Source organism: Xiphophorus maculatus, chromosome 6 (genome assembly GCF_002775205.1).
Source record: "Xiphophorus maculatus strain JP 163 A chromosome 6, X_maculatus-5.0-male, whole genome shotgun sequence".
NCBI classification, from domain to species: Eukaryota; Metazoa; Chordata; class Actinopteri; order Cyprinodontiformes; family Poeciliidae; genus Xiphophorus; species Xiphophorus maculatus.
In genome coordinates this window covers 10,024,386-10,040,478 of record NC_036448.1, presented here as the reverse complement: position 1 = coordinate 10,040,478, position 16,093 = coordinate 10,024,386, and the positions used below count along the sequence as shown (strand labels likewise).

Sequence of the window (16,093 nt, the reverse complement as noted above, 5' to 3'; positions counted from 1 at the left end):
CCTTATGACAATTTTGACTTTATTGCTAAAATTTCTTGTTGACAGATCGAGAAAACCAGTCAATCCTCATTACGTGAGTCAGACTGCAACCTTATATTTCTTCAGTGGTACTAAGTTGTAGATCTTGACAGGAAACCTTTCTTGTATCTTTTACACAGCGGAGAATCTGGAGCTGGAAAGACTGTAAACACCAAGCGTGTCATTCAGTACTTTGCCAGCATTGCTGCTGTGCCTACTGGTAAAAAAGATGCTGCAAGTGAAAAAAAGGTTTGTTTTAAATTTCTTGTTTTAAATCCCAGAAAAAAATATAAAGCTTTTACTCCGTTTATATAAAGTGGATATTGTGGTTTTGTTCGATTTTATCAGGGCACCCTGGAGGATCAAATCATTCAGGCTAACCCTGCTCTGGAGGCTTTTGGCAATGCCAAGACCATCAGGAATGACAACTCCTCCAGATTTGTAAGTGACTGTGGATCTTGAATTAGTAATTTCTGCGATAAAGTCAAGAAATTCAATAACTCTTTTTCTTTTAGGGTAAATTCATCAGAATCCACTTCGACAATAGAGGGAAGCTTGCCTCTGCTGACATTGAAACCTGTACGTAAAGTGACTACATACTACATACATACTACATACCGTGACTACATCAGTGATAGCCTATTTCTGCTGAAAATAATAGGTTGTTTTCCTAACAGATCTTCTGGAAAAGTCACGTGTCACCTACCAGCTCAAAGCTGAGAGGGATTACCACATTTTCTACCAGATCCTGTCTCAAGTAAAGCCTGAACTTCTGGGTAATTGTGCGAACTTTGCTCAAACTGATTTCTGTATTTGCATTTTTAAACAGACTTACCTAAAAAAAACATTTTACTATTAACGTATTTCCTAAATTTCTAGAGATGCTACTCATCACCAACAACCCCTATGATTACGCATTCATCTCCCAAGGAGAGACGACAGTAGCTTCCATCAATGACTCTGAGGAGCTGATGGCTACTGATGTGAGCTGACTTTTTAAAATATTAGCAGAAACAGCATACAGAAAAAACAATTGATGAAAACTAACTGGATATCAAAACGTTACGTGTGATTAGGATGCCTTTGATGTGCTGGGCTTCACTCAAGAAGAGAAGAACAGCATTTATAAAATGACTGGTGCCATCATGCACTTTGGAAACATGAAGTTTAAGCAAAAGCAGAGAGAAGAGCAGGCAGAAGCAGATGGAACTGAAGGTAACTATCATAGTATATTTGCATTATGGATAACTAGATTTAAAATGCTCAAAACAAATAAATATTAACACCACAAGAGGGAACTATAATTATACAATCTTAAGTTCTTCAGTCAAGTCACTACAAAAATAAATTCATAAGTTCCAGTATCTTTGTTCAACAGTCCTTTTGATCTGGTGAAATCAAATGTAGTTTAATAAAATTTCCATTTAAAAGCAATATACTATTACTCAATGGATCTGTGTATTTCTATACACATAATCATATTCTTTATACTTCACTAGATGCTGACAAAGTTGCATATCTGATGGGCCTGAACTCTGCTGACCTCATCAAAGGTCTCTGTCACCCAAGGGTCAAAGTGGGGAATGAGTGGGTCACCAAGGGACAAAATGTTGCCCAGGTAAGCACAAAGAACTTTGAGTGTATTTAGGTTTATATGCAATATATCGTTAGGTTTTAACAGTGTTCGTCATCATTTCCTTGTTAAGGTGTACTATGCTGTTGGTGCACTTTCTAAGTCTGTTTATGAGAAGATGTTCCTGTGGATGGTGGTGAGAATTAATCAGTCTCTTGACACCAAGCAGCCTCGCCAGTACTTCATTGGAGTGCTGGATATTGCTGGGTTTGAGATCTTTGATGTAAGTTATCTTATTTGCAAGTAGTAAACAGATCTATAAAAGTAATCTAAATGAAACAACAAAGATATGTTTTCTTTTTTAGTTCAACACTTTTGAGCAGCTGTGCATCAACTTCACCAATGAAAAACTGCAACAATTTTTCAACCATCACATGTTTGTGCTGGAGCAGGAAGAATACAAGAAAGAGGGTATTGAGTGGGAGTTCATTGACTTTGGTATGGATCTGCAGGCCTGTATTGACCTGATAGAAAAGGTGATTTTAATTGTTTACTTTCAGTGAGATTCATCATAAATTCTCATGTTTGTTCTGGTGAAATTTTGACTTTGGTATTTCTGTTCTACTTAGCCCATGGGTATCATGTCCATCCTCGAGGAGGAGTGCATGTTTCCCAAAGCCTCTGATACTACATTTAAAGCTAAGCTTTATGACAATCATCTGGGAAAATCAAACAACTTCCAGAAGCCTAGAGTTGTCAAAGGCAAACCAGAGGCGCATTTCTCCCTGGTTCACTATGCTGGAACTGTTGACTATAATATCAACAACTGGCTGGTGAAGAACAAGGATCCTCTGAATGAAACAGTTGTTGGTCTTTTCCAGAAATCAACGGTTAAGCTTTTGGCCATACTTTTTGCTGGGTATGCTGGAGCTGATTCAGGTATGCGGACATTAACATTCAACAGACATAATATAAAGCATTTATTGCTACCACAACATCACTAACTCCTTACATTGCTATTCTAATAACAAAACTGATTATTTGTATGTAGCTCAAGAATCTGGTGGGAAGGGCAAAGGAGGCAGCAAAAAGAAAGGTTCATCTTTCCAAACTGTTTCTGCTCTACACAGGGTAAGACTTTTTAAATTTATATTGCAGTGTACTCACAAAAACTTTATAAATGTATCCAGAAGGATTATCCCTGGCTCGTTTCAAATTGTATTCACTTTTAATAGTATTAATCAGATATTCTCTCCAACCATCAACCAAAATTTGATAAACATCATGTATATTCTGTTTTGTAGTCCAGTTATTTTCAGTTAAGAAATCTAGCTGTCATACATTTCCACAAATAAATGTTATTTTATAGGCATGTGTAAATTATTATGTACACATTTCTATCTTGATGCTAACATTCTGGTAATGATTTTAACACCAGTAAATGCTGTTTACCCATTTTCAAGTTCAAAGGTACACTGCTTATTTATCAGTTTATCAGCTTAAACTGATAACAGAAATGCAACCCACACAAACATATTAATTCTAATCTTTTCTCCCTCAATTTTAGAAATGAGAATTAAAGGCACATGTGGTTTCAACATTATATCCCAGACAAATCCCTAACAACAAGTCTTCTTGTGGGAGTAATCTCTTAAGATACTTTACTTGCAATAATTTTATCACATTTGCTTGTTATATAAGTTTTAATTCTATTATTTAACCGTTTATATATGTTTCTACCTTCTTATGTATAATATGGCTGTTACATTTCCTGTTATCTTTGATTCTATTCCATTGTTTCATGAAACAAGTGGATTTACTTTTCATTCTTGCATTTAAATATGAAAAATGAGTATTCAACTTTGTTGTCTATGGAATATTCAGGAGAACCTGAATAAGTTGATGACCAATCTAAGGTCTACCCACCCCCACTTTGTACGCTGCATCATCCCCAACGAGAGCAAGACTCCTGGGGCCATGGAGAACCCTCTGGTGATGCACCAGCTGCGCTGCAATGGTGTTCTGGAAGGCATCAGGATCTGTAGGAAAGGCTTCCCTAACAGGATCCTCTATGGAGACTTCAAGCAGAGGTTTGTTGTTTTTGATGAAGATAAATTAAAAATCTAATTCAAAAGATTTGATGCTGACACATTGTTGTTTTGTTGAAGATATCGCATTTTAAACCCCAATGCAATTCCTGAGGGTCAATTTATTGACAACAAAAAAGCTGCTGAGAAATTGTTGGGGTCTTTGGATATAGACCACAACCAGTACAAACTTGGGCACACCAAAGTAGGTCAAATATTAAGAGAAAATGAAGTCTATGCACTGCTTAGATCAGTGATTAAACCCTTGTTGTATCTATTAAAAGGTGTTTTTCAAGGCTGGACTTCTGGGTCAACTAGAGGAGATGAGAGATGATCGGCTGGCATTAATTATCACTGGCATCCAAGCTCGTTCACGAGGTCTTCTGGCTCGAGTTGAATTCCAAAAGATTGTTGAACGAAGGTTAATAACCCCACTAATAATAATAATAATAATAATAATAATAATAATAATAATAAAGAAAACAGTGCTACAGACATAATTCTGTCATCAAGTTAACTTAAAAAGTACAATTTCCAATGCACACAGGGATGCACTACTTGTGATTCAGTGGAACATCCGTGCCTTCATGGGGGTCAAGAATTGGCCCTGGATGAAGTTGTACTTCAAGATCAAACCTCTGTTGAAATCAGCTGAGACTGAGAAGGAGATGGCCAACATGAAGGAGGAGTTTACCAAACTCAAGGAGGCTTATGCAAAATCAGAAGCCCGTAGGAAGGAACTAGAAGAGAAAATGGTCTCTCTTCTCCAAGAGAAGAACGACCTGCAGCTCCAAGTCCAAACTGTATGTTGAAACTGTGATTTTAATGTCTGAACATAATTTATGATAACCATTCTGTAAAACATATTAATTTCTTTTGATAAAAGGAGCAAGATAATCTGTCTGATGCTGAGGAACGGTGTGAGGGTCTGATCAAGAGTAAGATTCAACTGGAAGCAAAAATCAAGGAGTTGACAGAAAGACTGGAGGATGAGGAGGAGATGAATGCTGAACTGACAGCTAAGAAGAGGAAGCTGGAGGATGAATGCTCTGAGTTAAAGAAGGACATTGATGACTTAGAGCTAACTCTGGCAAAGGTGGAGAAAGAGAAACACGCTACAGAGAACAAGGTACCACAATGACCAACCATTACACCAAAACACATGTCAAATACCATTGGTACACACTGAAAACCTTTTGGCCTCTAGGTCAAGAACCTGACAGAGGAGATGGCTGCTTTGGACGAAATCATTGCCAAGCTCACAAAGGAGAAAAAGGCTTTACAGGAAGCTCATCAACAAACCCTGGATGACCTGCAGAGTGAGGAAGACAAAGTCAACACTCTGACCAAGGCCAAGACGAAGCTGGAACAGCAAGTGGACGATGTAAGATCTAAAACATTACAACTGAATCCTGTATTATGTTTATTTGACTACAAATGATTATTTGCCTGTCTCTCTGCAGCTTGAAGGATCCTTAGAACAAGAGAAGAAAATACGAATGGATCTTGAGAGAGCCAAGCGAAAGCTTGAGGGAGACTTAAAGTTGGCTCAAGAAAGTATCATGGACTTAGAAAATGACAAGCAGCAACTTGAAGAGAGGCTGAAAAAGTAAGAAGCCCATTTGAAAAACACTAGCTACTTTCTAAGTAGGCATCATTTTATACACTGTACCTTTTATCATCCATAGGAAAGATTTTGAAATAAGCCAACTCAATGGAAAAATAGAGGATGAACAAGCAATGAGTGCTCAGCTCCAGAAGAAACTGAAGGAGCTGCAGGTGAAACTTATCACCAGACAAAATATTAACAAGAAGGACTGTGAGTTTTTAAAAGCATATGCAACCTTAATCCTTTTGTTCTAGGCCCGCATTGAAGAGCTGGAGGAAGAGCTTGAGGCAGAACGAGCTGCTCGAGCCAAGGTGGAGAAGCAGAGAGCAGACTTGGCTAGAGAGTTAGAGGAGATCAGTGAGAGACTGGAGGAGGCTGGAGGAGCCACAGCCGCCCAGATTGAGATGAACAAGAAGAGGGAGGCTGAGTTCCAGAAACTCCGCAGAGACCTCGAAGAGGCCACGCTGCACCATGAAGCCACCACTGCCACTCTCAGGAAGAAACAATCCGACACTGTTGCTGACCTGGGAGAACAGATCGACAACTTGCAGAGAGTCAAGCAGAAGCTGGAGAAGGAGAAGAGCGAGCTTAGACTGGAGCTGGATGATGTTGTGTCCAATATGGAGCAGATTGTCAAGGCCAAGGTAAGATAAATATTAAGTAACCCAATGTTTTCTTGTTGTTGGCTGAAAATATTACTCTTGTCTTGTCCCACATGGTGATGATTATTCATACTTGTATTTACTTTGTTTCAGAACAATTTGGAGAAAATGTGTCGGTCTCTTGAGGATCAGTTGAATGAATATAAAACCAAATCAGAAGAGGGACAGCGTACCATCAATGACTTCACCATGCAGAAAGCTAAGCTTCAAACTGAAAATGGTATAAACATGCACTTTAAACCTCTTGAATAGCATACATAAACTTTATCAATTGAAAACCTAATTTTTAAATTCATTCTCAGGTGAACTTATAAGGCAGCTTGAGGAAAAGGATTCCTTAGTGTCTCAACTCACCAGAGGAAAGCAGTCGTACACACAACAAATTGAAGACCTCAAAAGACAACTGGAAGAGGAAATCAAGGCAAGTGGGAACCAAGAGACTCCATAAAATAAAGATGATTTATTGACAGTGACTATATCCTTTTATATGCTTTTTTTTCAGGCCAAGAATGCACTAGCCCATGCGGTACAGTCTGCTCGCCATGACTGTGACCTCCTCAGGGAGCAGTACGAGGAGGAGCAGGAAGCCAAGGCTGAACTGCAGCGCAGCATGTCCAAGGCCAACTCTGAGGTGGCTCAGTGGAGAACCAAGTACGAAACTGATGCCATCCAGAGAACCGAGGAACTGGAAGAAGCCAAGTGAGTACAGCACATTTGAATTTCAGTGACTGTAAAAAGTTTGAAAGCAGCCAATCCCAATCATGGATTCTTCAATAATCCAGGAAGAAGCTGGCTCAGCGTCTGCAGGAGGCTGAGGAGGCTGTTGAAGCAGTGAATGCCAAGTGCTCCTCTCTGGAGAAGACCAAACACAGGCTGCAGAATGAGATTGAAGATCTCATGGTGGATGTGGAGAGGTCTAATGCTGCTGCTGCTGCTCTGGACAAGAAGCAAAGGAACTTTGACAAGGTTGAAAAATACAGAGACCGCTGTATGAACTTACCACACCTAACGAGAAAATACTTACATCTCCATCATTTTTTTAGGTCTTGTCTGAGTGGAAACAGAAATACGAAGAGTCTCAGTGTGAGCTGGAGAGTTCTCAGAAAGAAGCCAGATCATTGAGCACCGAACTCTTCAAACTTAAAAACTCTTATGAAGAGTCTCTCGAACATCTGGAGACCATGAAAAGGGAGAACAAGAACTTACAAGGTTGGTTGTTCATCAATAAAACATCAGACAAATTAATTACAAAGTAGAATTAACATATTGTGTCAATTACATTTTAGAGGAAATATCTGATCTCACTGAGCAAATTGGCGAGGGAGGAAAGAACATTCATGAGCTTGAGAAGATACGGAAGCAGCTGGAACAAGAAAAGTCTGAGATACAGACCGCTCTTGAGGAAGCAGAGGTAAAGTGCAGAGCAAAACGTTTACTAGAATTAAAATATTGTAGTGTTTGGTATTTGGTAAAAAAAAATATTTCAAACAACTCATCCTGTTTCTATAGGCCTCACTGGAGCATGAGGAAGGGAAGATTCTCAGAGTCCAGCTTGAGTTGAACCAAATAAAAGCGGACTTTGAGCGAAAGCTGGCTGAGAAAGAGGAAGAGATGGAACAAGTAAAGCGAAACCAACAGCGGATGGTGGATACTCTTCAGAGCTCCCTTGAGTCTGAAACTCGCAGCAGGAATGAAGCCCTTCGTCTGAAAAAGAAGATGGAGGGAGACCTCAATGAGATGGAGATCCAGCTTAGCCAAGCCAACAGGCAGGCGGCTGAGGCCCAGAAGCAACTCAAGTCTGTTCATTCACACCTTAAGGTCTGCATTATAGTAGTAGTTTTCTGTGAATTCAATAATCCAGATTGTTTGGTTTAGAAAAACTTCAATCAAACAATTTACAAGATTGGATTCTAATGACATTCTATTTTGCCAAGATCTAGAAAATAATATTATTGCTCTGAACCAGTTCTGACTCATTTCTCCTAATTATGGTCTGAAAAGCAACATTACTTGGTTAGGCAAAGTCATATTAACTTCTAGCGATTTCAATCTTCACATTCCATGCTCTTACCCCTAAATGTTATTCATCAATTTTCCTCACAATAAATGTCACTATTTCAGGATGCCCAGCTCCAACTTGACGACGCCTTGAGAGCCAGTGATGACATGAAGGAAAACATTGCCATTGTTGAAAGACGCAACAACTTGCTTCAGGCTGAAGTAGAGGAACTGAGGGGCGCTTTAGAGCAAACTGAACGAAGCCGCAAACTTGCTGAGCAAGAGCTGCTGGATGTTAGTGAGCGGGTGCAGCTACTCCACTCACAGGTGAGACAATTTTAAGAAATTTCTTCACAAGTATATACTGAAGAATATTACTGAAGATTCTAAAAGGTTTCAATTTACATGTGAACAGAACACCAGCCTGATTAACCAGAAGAAGAAGCTGGAGGGTGATATTGCTCAGCTTCAAACTGAAGTGGAGGAGGCTGTGCAGGAGTGCAGAAATGCTGAAGAGAAGGCCAAGAAGGCCATCACTGATGCTGCCATGATGGCAGAAGAGCTGAAGAAAGAGCAGGACACCAGCGCTCACCTGGAGCGCATGAAGAAGAACATGGAGCAGACCATCAAAGATTTGCAGCACCGTCTGGATGAAGCTGAACAGATCGCCATGAAGGGAGGCAAGAAGCAGATCCAGAAGCTCGAGGCCAGGGTGAGTGTAATTTTAAAAATCTCTTGATGAATAAAACACAACTAAATCATCTCTCTGGTTCAATATTTGACATCCTGGATTCATATAATTTCCTCATAAACACCATTTTAAAAAATTTTGCAATAGATCAAAGAACTGGAAAATGAAGTGGAGGCTGAACAAAGAAGGTCCAGTGACTCCATCAAGGGAATTCGCAAATATGAGCGACGCATCAAAGAGCTGACATATCAGGTGAGGGAAATGTTTTTTTTTTCTCTTTTAAGAAATGTTAGAACAGTTAGACAACAAACAAATGGACATAACTTCACTAAGCCTGTCCACAACTATCTTAAGATTGTACCCATCTTTATGCTACAACAAAATATGAATTGGCACATTGAAGTTAGTCAAACAAAATGCCAAAAACGGCTTTCAAATCCACCAAAAGTTTTCCAGACATGCACAATTAATCACAAGGAGTCACCAAAGCATCTCATGAGATTACTTGATCACTTACTTCTTGCTTCTACTTCCAAGTTGACAAACTGAGGTATGACCTAAAGACACTCCAACATTTTATTTAACATTTAATTAAAAAAAACAAAAATGTTTCTCTTATTTATTTCAGACAGAGGAAGATCGTAAGAATCTGTCCCGTCTGCAAGATCTGGTGGACAAACTACAGCTAAAAGTCAAATCCTACAAGAAAGCTGCAGAGGAGGCAGTAAGTACTTCGGTTTCATAAATCACCACAATCTGTAATTAATGCTTCATAGCTGAAGTAGATAACAGGCAAAAAACAGCACCTAGACTTGATGCAATTACATTTCACCCGGAACAAGAGTATATCAATAAATTTGCAAAGTTGTAATAACTTCTATTAAAGTTGATTAAAAAACACATTTGTGATGATTACCTTAAAAGCACGTGACACTTACCAGAATATGTCACTTTGCTAAACAGGAGGAACAGGCCAACAATAATCTCACCAAGTTCCGCAAGATTCAACATGAGCTTGATGAAGCTGAGGAGAGAGCTGATATCGCAGAGTCTCAGGTCAACAAACTACGTGCCAAGAGCCGCGATGTGGGGTCAAAGGTTAGTTCAAGTTAGAATTTGTAATATTTAAGTGATGTGTTGAGGTTAAAATACCCAAAGATTCAGTGCAAAACTATTATATACAGATGTTTAAATGAGACTTAAAATAGTAGCAAGAACTTTTCTCAACAAAATCTTGTAAGTATAAAGACAATAGGTTTGAGTAAACCATGTCCAAGACTGAAGCATGTGTTGCAATGTTGCGAACATTTAACAGATAAAAAAGGAATCACAAATAAAATAGCTATGTAACTATTTGAATATATTTCTCTCTCTTTTTTTTCAGAAAGGGCACGAGGAAGAGTAAAGGAGATGGAATGAATTCCTACTTCTGAGGCACTTCTTATCTTACTGGTGTCTCCCTATGCATGTAGTTTGTTCAGTAGAATAAAATGAATTTGCATCTAAAAGTAGGCCATGACTGTTTCTTGATCCTCCACTTTCAAGTACTAAATTACAAAAAACTAAAGGATGAAGGCATCTTTTGCCATTGTTAGATTCATATATTATACACATTTTATTTATGATTGTATTGACTCGTAGGGTTTTAATACATTATTTTACAGTTTTACAGTGCAGCCTAATTCCTATTGTCTACTTGCATTGTACACTGTACAAGTAGTGTACAATGCACACTACTTGCATTGTACTATGATTTTTTATTATTTTCTTAGTTTTAACTAAATATAGAAACTCAAGTCACTCTGACATGGTAGTAACGGGGCACCATTATATTCATACATCAGTTATACTGCAGCTAGAGTGTAATCTACTGCATCATCTGAGGAAGCAACAATACTATATCCTTTTCTAATGACATTTGAATCTACCTATAAATTATCTAATATTCTACAATATCAAAAACATTATAAATTCAGTACTCTCCATATTTATTTGCAACCTTGTAAGAACTAAATTATTTTATTGCAGGAGCCTAAACTTTCATGGAAAATTTAATGAAAATTCAACCCATAATATGACGACTGTCATTCAGTTGAGGAAAAATAAATCATGCGAAAACTGGGTTTTTGGACTGTCAAGATTATTGACACCCATATCAACTTTATAAAATAAATAGTGAAGCGTTTTTACTGGTGCTTTACCTTTTAAAATTGACTAGTATTGAGTATTTTATTAGAAGTTCACAACTTCCTGTTTCTGTGGGGAATAATTGTGTAGTAACACAGAAGTAATTTACTCCTTGCCACTCAAAATGGAAAAGACAAGAGAACATGCCTTTGAAATAAATGTTGATCTTCATTGGACAAACAACGGCAATACGAGAATAACTAGTTTTCTAAAGTAGCCCATGTCCACAGCCAGTACAGAAATTAAAAAGTTTAAAACAATTTAAGCTTTAACCAAATAATTATTTGAGATTTATCTCACTACCAATATTCCCATTCGCTTAACAAAACAATGAAGAGGATTTTAAAGGCTGTAAGAAAATGTCTCCAAAGATCCTTATGAGGAAGCAGCAAAATGATCAATACCATTCTCCTCCAAACCATTATATTTTTTTATTTTAAGAATTCTTCTACATCTTTGCTAGGGTTGCTGAAAAATGTGGAAGACTGCACTTCAACATTTTGTCCATAATGTTATCTTATTTATCTTAAAATTACGCAATATTGTGCAATAATTATGAACTATTGAACATTTCATTGGTAAAGTACAGTATATAGTATTCTATGCAACACAAATGAATAAAAGGTTGATATGTCGAATTTGACATGACCAAACAATACTTAGAATAAGTTAAAAAAAAAGAAGCATCCAAACCCCAAACAAAACCTTAAAAACAGATGAACTAGTACATAATCTAGCTCATAGGACATATAAAATAAAGACATTAGCGATGACTCATATTTTACACATCATAAAAAAGAAAATGTGAACTTTGTGCATAGAGAAAAGCAATAACACTGGATTTTTAAATATTAACAAAATACTTTGTCTTAGGTAGAGAGATTTTTTTCCAAGTTTAACTAAATGTCAAGCCAAGTGATACCTCACCAACAGTGACAAAGCAATGGGATTGATGACTTGGTTTTGGTTCCTATGACCCTTTGCATTATCTCAGGAAAATAGAGGGATTTGGGAGGTTTTGTGGTTGCACCATATCATCAACATACATCCAGGCATGCCGATTGTTACATAAAAAGATGAAACAATAGCAGAACCAAATGATGGACCCACTAACTCCATGAGGATAAAAAAAATTAAGCCATTCTAGAAGATCTATTTTTATTAAATATCAAAGCTTTACTACTTGAGGTCCTCCAGCTGAACAAACTGTAAAAATCAGCTCTACTGAATTTTTACCAAATGCAAATATGCTCCAAGTATGATCCCCAGTACCTAATGGCATTACCTGTTAGTGGGATGCTGGTATGAAGGATGTCCCAGTCCTCTGATGCATGCTGCTTCATGGTATCGGTCTTTGATGTTTCAATCGAAAAACACATAAAAATAAGAAAATTAGACTCTGTAGCACTTCAAACCATCCACATGGTAAATTATTGCTTTTAACATTTAATCAAAAGGTTTAGAAAGTATTACATTCTTAAACAACCTAGATAATATCTGTGAAAGGCATAGATGTTTGCCTAGAAACATATGCTTTTTGACTACTTCTTTAAGCTCTTAGATATCTATTTTTCATTATCTGTAACCAATTTTTAACTGAGGAGATGTAGAATTACAAACATTAGTTTAACTAGGATACAACAAAAAAGTAGATTGGTTTAACAAGCATATGATACTTAGGCATTTCACAAATTAAGAAATCTAAAATGTAAAACAATCGAGCCCTACCTGTTCTCACTTTTATTTCTGAAGCAACGTTGAGTCCCAAGCACCAAGGTACTTCTTTAATCTTTAGTAGATTTCAAACCTGAGCTTATGCAGTGATGCTGCAGTCACAGACAAGTTTATTACCGAAGTGGAGTCAAGGAGATGGGCAAGACAGCAGAAGGGCATATGGAGGCAGGGACACATATTCAACACCTCCTCAAGTAACCATCAGAACATAACAAGCATTCTAACAATAGAAACTTCATCTGAAACCACAGTTGTCATAGATTGCAAAATTAAGAGAGACAAGGTGCTTCACATCTCCCCTTGTGATCACAGAAGTCAGAGATACAAGGACTCTGGACAGCTGGGAATGGGGACCTTTCATGGAGGACAATCTGCTATGTTAAGGCTGGGAATAGATTAGAGTCAAGTAGTTCAGAAGTTTACGTTGAGGCAAAGATGTAGTGTGCATTATGGATATGTTGGGGAAGCAAGCACAAAAAAACACTTGCAAGGCGCAGCATGGATTACTGATAGTGTTGGCACATCAGAGGCCTAGCAGCAGTCTAGTGGTACAATTTTTAAATAAACATGTTTGGCTATGGTCACAATTTAAAATAGTTAGATCAAACAAGGTTTTTTTCTGTAGAATAATACAGTTCCTTGAGTGAAATAAATATCTATTTTCTATCAATTCAAACTACTAGTCAGATAGTACACCCACTTAGGTCTGTAGAGTTGGCTCACAGTATTTATCTTTTTGTCCCCTAGTTCTGATCTAATTAATTTAAGATTCTTGGTATGATACATCAAAAAGGTTAATAAATTCAATGCAAGTCAGTATCTCTAAGGTGCAGTAAAGTTAGTAATCTGACTCACCCACGAATGGAGCTCAGATACGCTTGAAAGTTTCAACAGAAATGTTTGGGTTACCTTTTCAGCTTCAGCATTTCGTTTCCTTTCTCTGCAGATTTTGAGGCATGTCCAGACAGCGACATCAAAATCAGGCCATTCTCTTTATGCCCAGTTAAGAAAAAACTAAGTATAAAGTTAGCTTTTACAATTTGCTTGTATATTTCTACATCCACCTAAAATGTATCCTTTCTTATTTTATTTTCATAAAATACTTAATCTTCTGCTATTAAAAAAATCTACAATCCATTAGCTTACCATCATCAGTGTGTGAATGGAAATGACTGATTTTTTTGTAAAGCTTCTCCGAGAATCCTTTGACAGTTGAAAAGCACTATACAAGTCTAATGTCATTACTAAATTTTCTGAAACATCTTGAGTAGAGAAACAGGAGCTTTTGTTTCGAAGAACAAACACAAGCAGTAAAGGCAGTCGTTGTGAATGTAGGAAAAATTCACGGAAACTTGGTTTATCTAACTGTCATGTTTAGGTGTATTGTATACTTGGTGAATCTGTGACTCTCCCTTTTCACCAGGATAAGCTTGACACAAACTAGGCAATACCCAGTTTCCAGTCATAAGATCAAACAAGGTTTTAATAAGTTCTAAAGATAACTTGTAAAATTTTGCATTATGCCAATCGTATATTGAGATGCCAGGCAAATTGTTGGAGTGACCAGAGTTTTCTCAGGCTGTATGGAACATATAGTACTGATAAGTACAATATGACACCAGCTTTCAATTTATAAACTTACAACCCATGCACAAGTTATACATCAGTAAGGCTACTCCAACCCACTAACATTCATCCTATAGATAACAGGAAGGACAACATTCAGCTGGAGGAGCATGAATACCCACAAGTGAACGGCTGTGTTTTCATCCAGATTTAGAGCAACTTTTGTAAATCCAATAGACCTCCTAATCTTTGAAAGATAACACTCTATCAGCAATATCCTCTCAACAAAAGGAAAGCAATTTACTTTTACTGTGACTTGTTTGATATTGTTTGACAAGCCAGATAGTAAGACTGGGCAAGTTGCTTCCTGTAATGACAAATATACTACAGAACTATAACATTGCCCCTATATATGATGTTGTTGCTTGACATTTTGTCCTGGTTTATGTCGCCAGTTCTCAATCCTAAATTCCAGCCCAGATAGATTTAAAAAAGCACATGACTTGTCATAGATTTTTACAAACACGTATAATCAAATATAATTTAGTCAAAAAAACGATTTCACTAAATGAATCAAGTAGAATCAGTTTAGACCAAATGAATATGATCTTTGGATGTAAAAATATTGCCATAACACTATTATAACTATTAGATTCATGGAATCAATAAGTATATTAGACCACATTCTGATTATCTTTTGAATACTCTCTCCCTCAGAGACTATTTAGACCCAAAGTCAGTAAAAGGTGCATTACACAGTGTTACTGATAAACCCCAGAAACAGTTGTATATTTAATTATGGAACATTAATTAACAATTAGTTAAATTCCAAATGTCACACCTGTGGTAACTCAAAATTGTGGAAACATCTACCAGCAACAACTGACTGTACTTAAAATAAAAATCATTACTAGGTAAAAATAGAATTATGACAAAAGTGTTGTCAGTACAGTAGCTCCTTATTAAATGAATAAAATCTAATACCCCTCTAAATAAACTGGATTTAAGTCATTTCAATGTTCATCCCTTGAGACCTTTTTTGAATTACTGCATCTTGTCTATTCCTTAACCCTCACCTGTTGCTGCTTATCTGAATACAGGAACGCTTTGTCCCTCTGCTGTGCGTCAGACACTGACCCTCAACTGTAAGCTGAAACATCAGCGCTCGGAAGGCAGCCAGCAAGAATTTCACAGGTTATCTTTGAGCCCAAGGTTGCAATGCCATGCCATCCAGCCATCAGGAGCAAGGGTAGAAGAAAGGGGACAGCTCACTTTTGGGATCATTTCAACTTGCTGTCAATACATGGTGAAAAATTGAGTTACTATCACTATTTGCCAAGAAAATTTACATTGTAGTCTCATTGTCTGCAAGCAGTGTTTTATTTCACTGTAATGCAAATATAAATATCATGGATACAGCCATGATACACCAAATTCCAGTTTTTTATGTTTTGACCAAAGTTTCTTATACAGCGAGCAACTTAAACATGCTAACAAATAGTTTGTCATTTGTTAGCATGTTATAAATATGCTAAGAAAAATATTTTCAAATGTGTTAAATTTTAAAACACAAACCGTTTCAAAGCATTTATCCTTTTTTTCCTAGTTGTGGAACTGGAGCAATTCCAGTGCGATCCAGTTGCATCAAAAGTGCTGAATTGTTTATTGAAATGAGTTTAAGGCTTCACAAATCACAAACTTGGTTTTAAATATTCTGCTATTAGTTGACAATAACCTAGTCCAGGTTTGAAGAGTCTATGTGTAGCTTTTCAACTGGAGTAGGTGAAATGTGTAGAAGGTGGTGGAAAAATTAGGTGGACTCGCCCTTAACCCTTTCATGCATGAATTATGATCCTTTGTGTCAGAATTTTTTTTCCGTTTTTTAAAATTTTTTTCTTAAGGCATAAAAAAAGGTAGGAACATTTTTTTGTAAAAATATATTTTTTTAATTTTCTTTTTTTTATGTGA

The 16,093-nt window shown here is 37.1% G+C and overlaps 1 protein-coding gene and 1 long non-coding RNA gene across 3 annotated transcripts in view; one reads left to right on the top strand and one right to left on the bottom strand.

The window, feature by feature from the left end:
* LOC102229576 (myosin-7-like) overlaps positions 1–10,149 on the top strand; it is a 28,313-nt gene extending 18,164 nt beyond the window's left edge. The window contains exons 6-39 of the mRNA XM_023335995.1: positions 46–73; positions 159–267; positions 367–459; positions 534–597; positions 696–794; positions 898–1,001; positions 1,095–1,233; positions 1,518–1,636; positions 1,725–1,874; positions 1,957–2,127; positions 2,221–2,530; positions 2,643–2,722; positions 3,476–3,681; positions 3,760–3,883; positions 3,963–4,099; positions 4,226–4,481; positions 4,565–4,807; positions 4,886–5,062; positions 5,142–5,287; positions 5,367–5,457; positions 5,542–5,931; positions 6,043–6,169; positions 6,252–6,370; positions 6,452–6,648; positions 6,732–6,915; positions 6,993–7,158; positions 7,236–7,360; positions 7,459–7,767; positions 8,071–8,274; positions 8,363–8,659; positions 8,786–8,890; positions 9,267–9,362; positions 9,602–9,736; positions 10,023–10,149. Coding sequence (XP_023191763.1) covers positions 46–73; positions 159–267; positions 367–459; positions 534–597; positions 696–794; positions 898–1,001; positions 1,095–1,233; positions 1,518–1,636; positions 1,725–1,874; positions 1,957–2,127; positions 2,221–2,530; positions 2,643–2,722; positions 3,476–3,681; positions 3,760–3,883; positions 3,963–4,099; positions 4,226–4,481; positions 4,565–4,807; positions 4,886–5,062; positions 5,142–5,287; positions 5,367–5,457; positions 5,542–5,931; positions 6,043–6,169; positions 6,252–6,370; positions 6,452–6,648; positions 6,732–6,915; positions 6,993–7,158; positions 7,236–7,360; positions 7,459–7,767; positions 8,071–8,274; positions 8,363–8,659; positions 8,786–8,890; positions 9,267–9,362; positions 9,602–9,736; positions 10,023–10,043 — 5,321 coding nt within the window. The 3' untranslated portion in view covers positions 10,044–10,149. The remainder of the gene's footprint in view (positions 1–45; positions 74–158; positions 268–366; positions 460–533; positions 598–695; positions 795–897; positions 1,002–1,094; positions 1,234–1,517; positions 1,637–1,724; positions 1,875–1,956; positions 2,128–2,220; positions 2,531–2,642; positions 2,723–3,475; positions 3,682–3,759; positions 3,884–3,962; positions 4,100–4,225; positions 4,482–4,564; positions 4,808–4,885; positions 5,063–5,141; positions 5,288–5,366; positions 5,458–5,541; positions 5,932–6,042; positions 6,170–6,251; positions 6,371–6,451; positions 6,649–6,731; positions 6,916–6,992; positions 7,159–7,235; positions 7,361–7,458; positions 7,768–8,070; positions 8,275–8,362; positions 8,660–8,785; positions 8,891–9,266; positions 9,363–9,601; positions 9,737–10,022) is intronic.
* The window catches only part of LOC111608977, a 35,834-nt gene extending 22,664 nt beyond the window's left edge, over positions 1–13,170 (bottom strand). Inside the window, exons 1-2 of one of the 2 annotated variants that reach the window (XR_002752944.1) lie at positions 12,554–13,170; positions 12,111–12,177 (exon numbers count right to left, since the gene is read on the bottom strand). This is a non-coding gene — a long non-coding RNA (uncharacterized LOC111608977). The remainder of the gene's footprint in view (positions 1–12,110; positions 12,178–12,553) is intronic. The other variant, XR_002752943.1, reaches the window with a different exon arrangement.
* Positions 13,171–16,093: the final 2,923 nt, after the last annotated feature.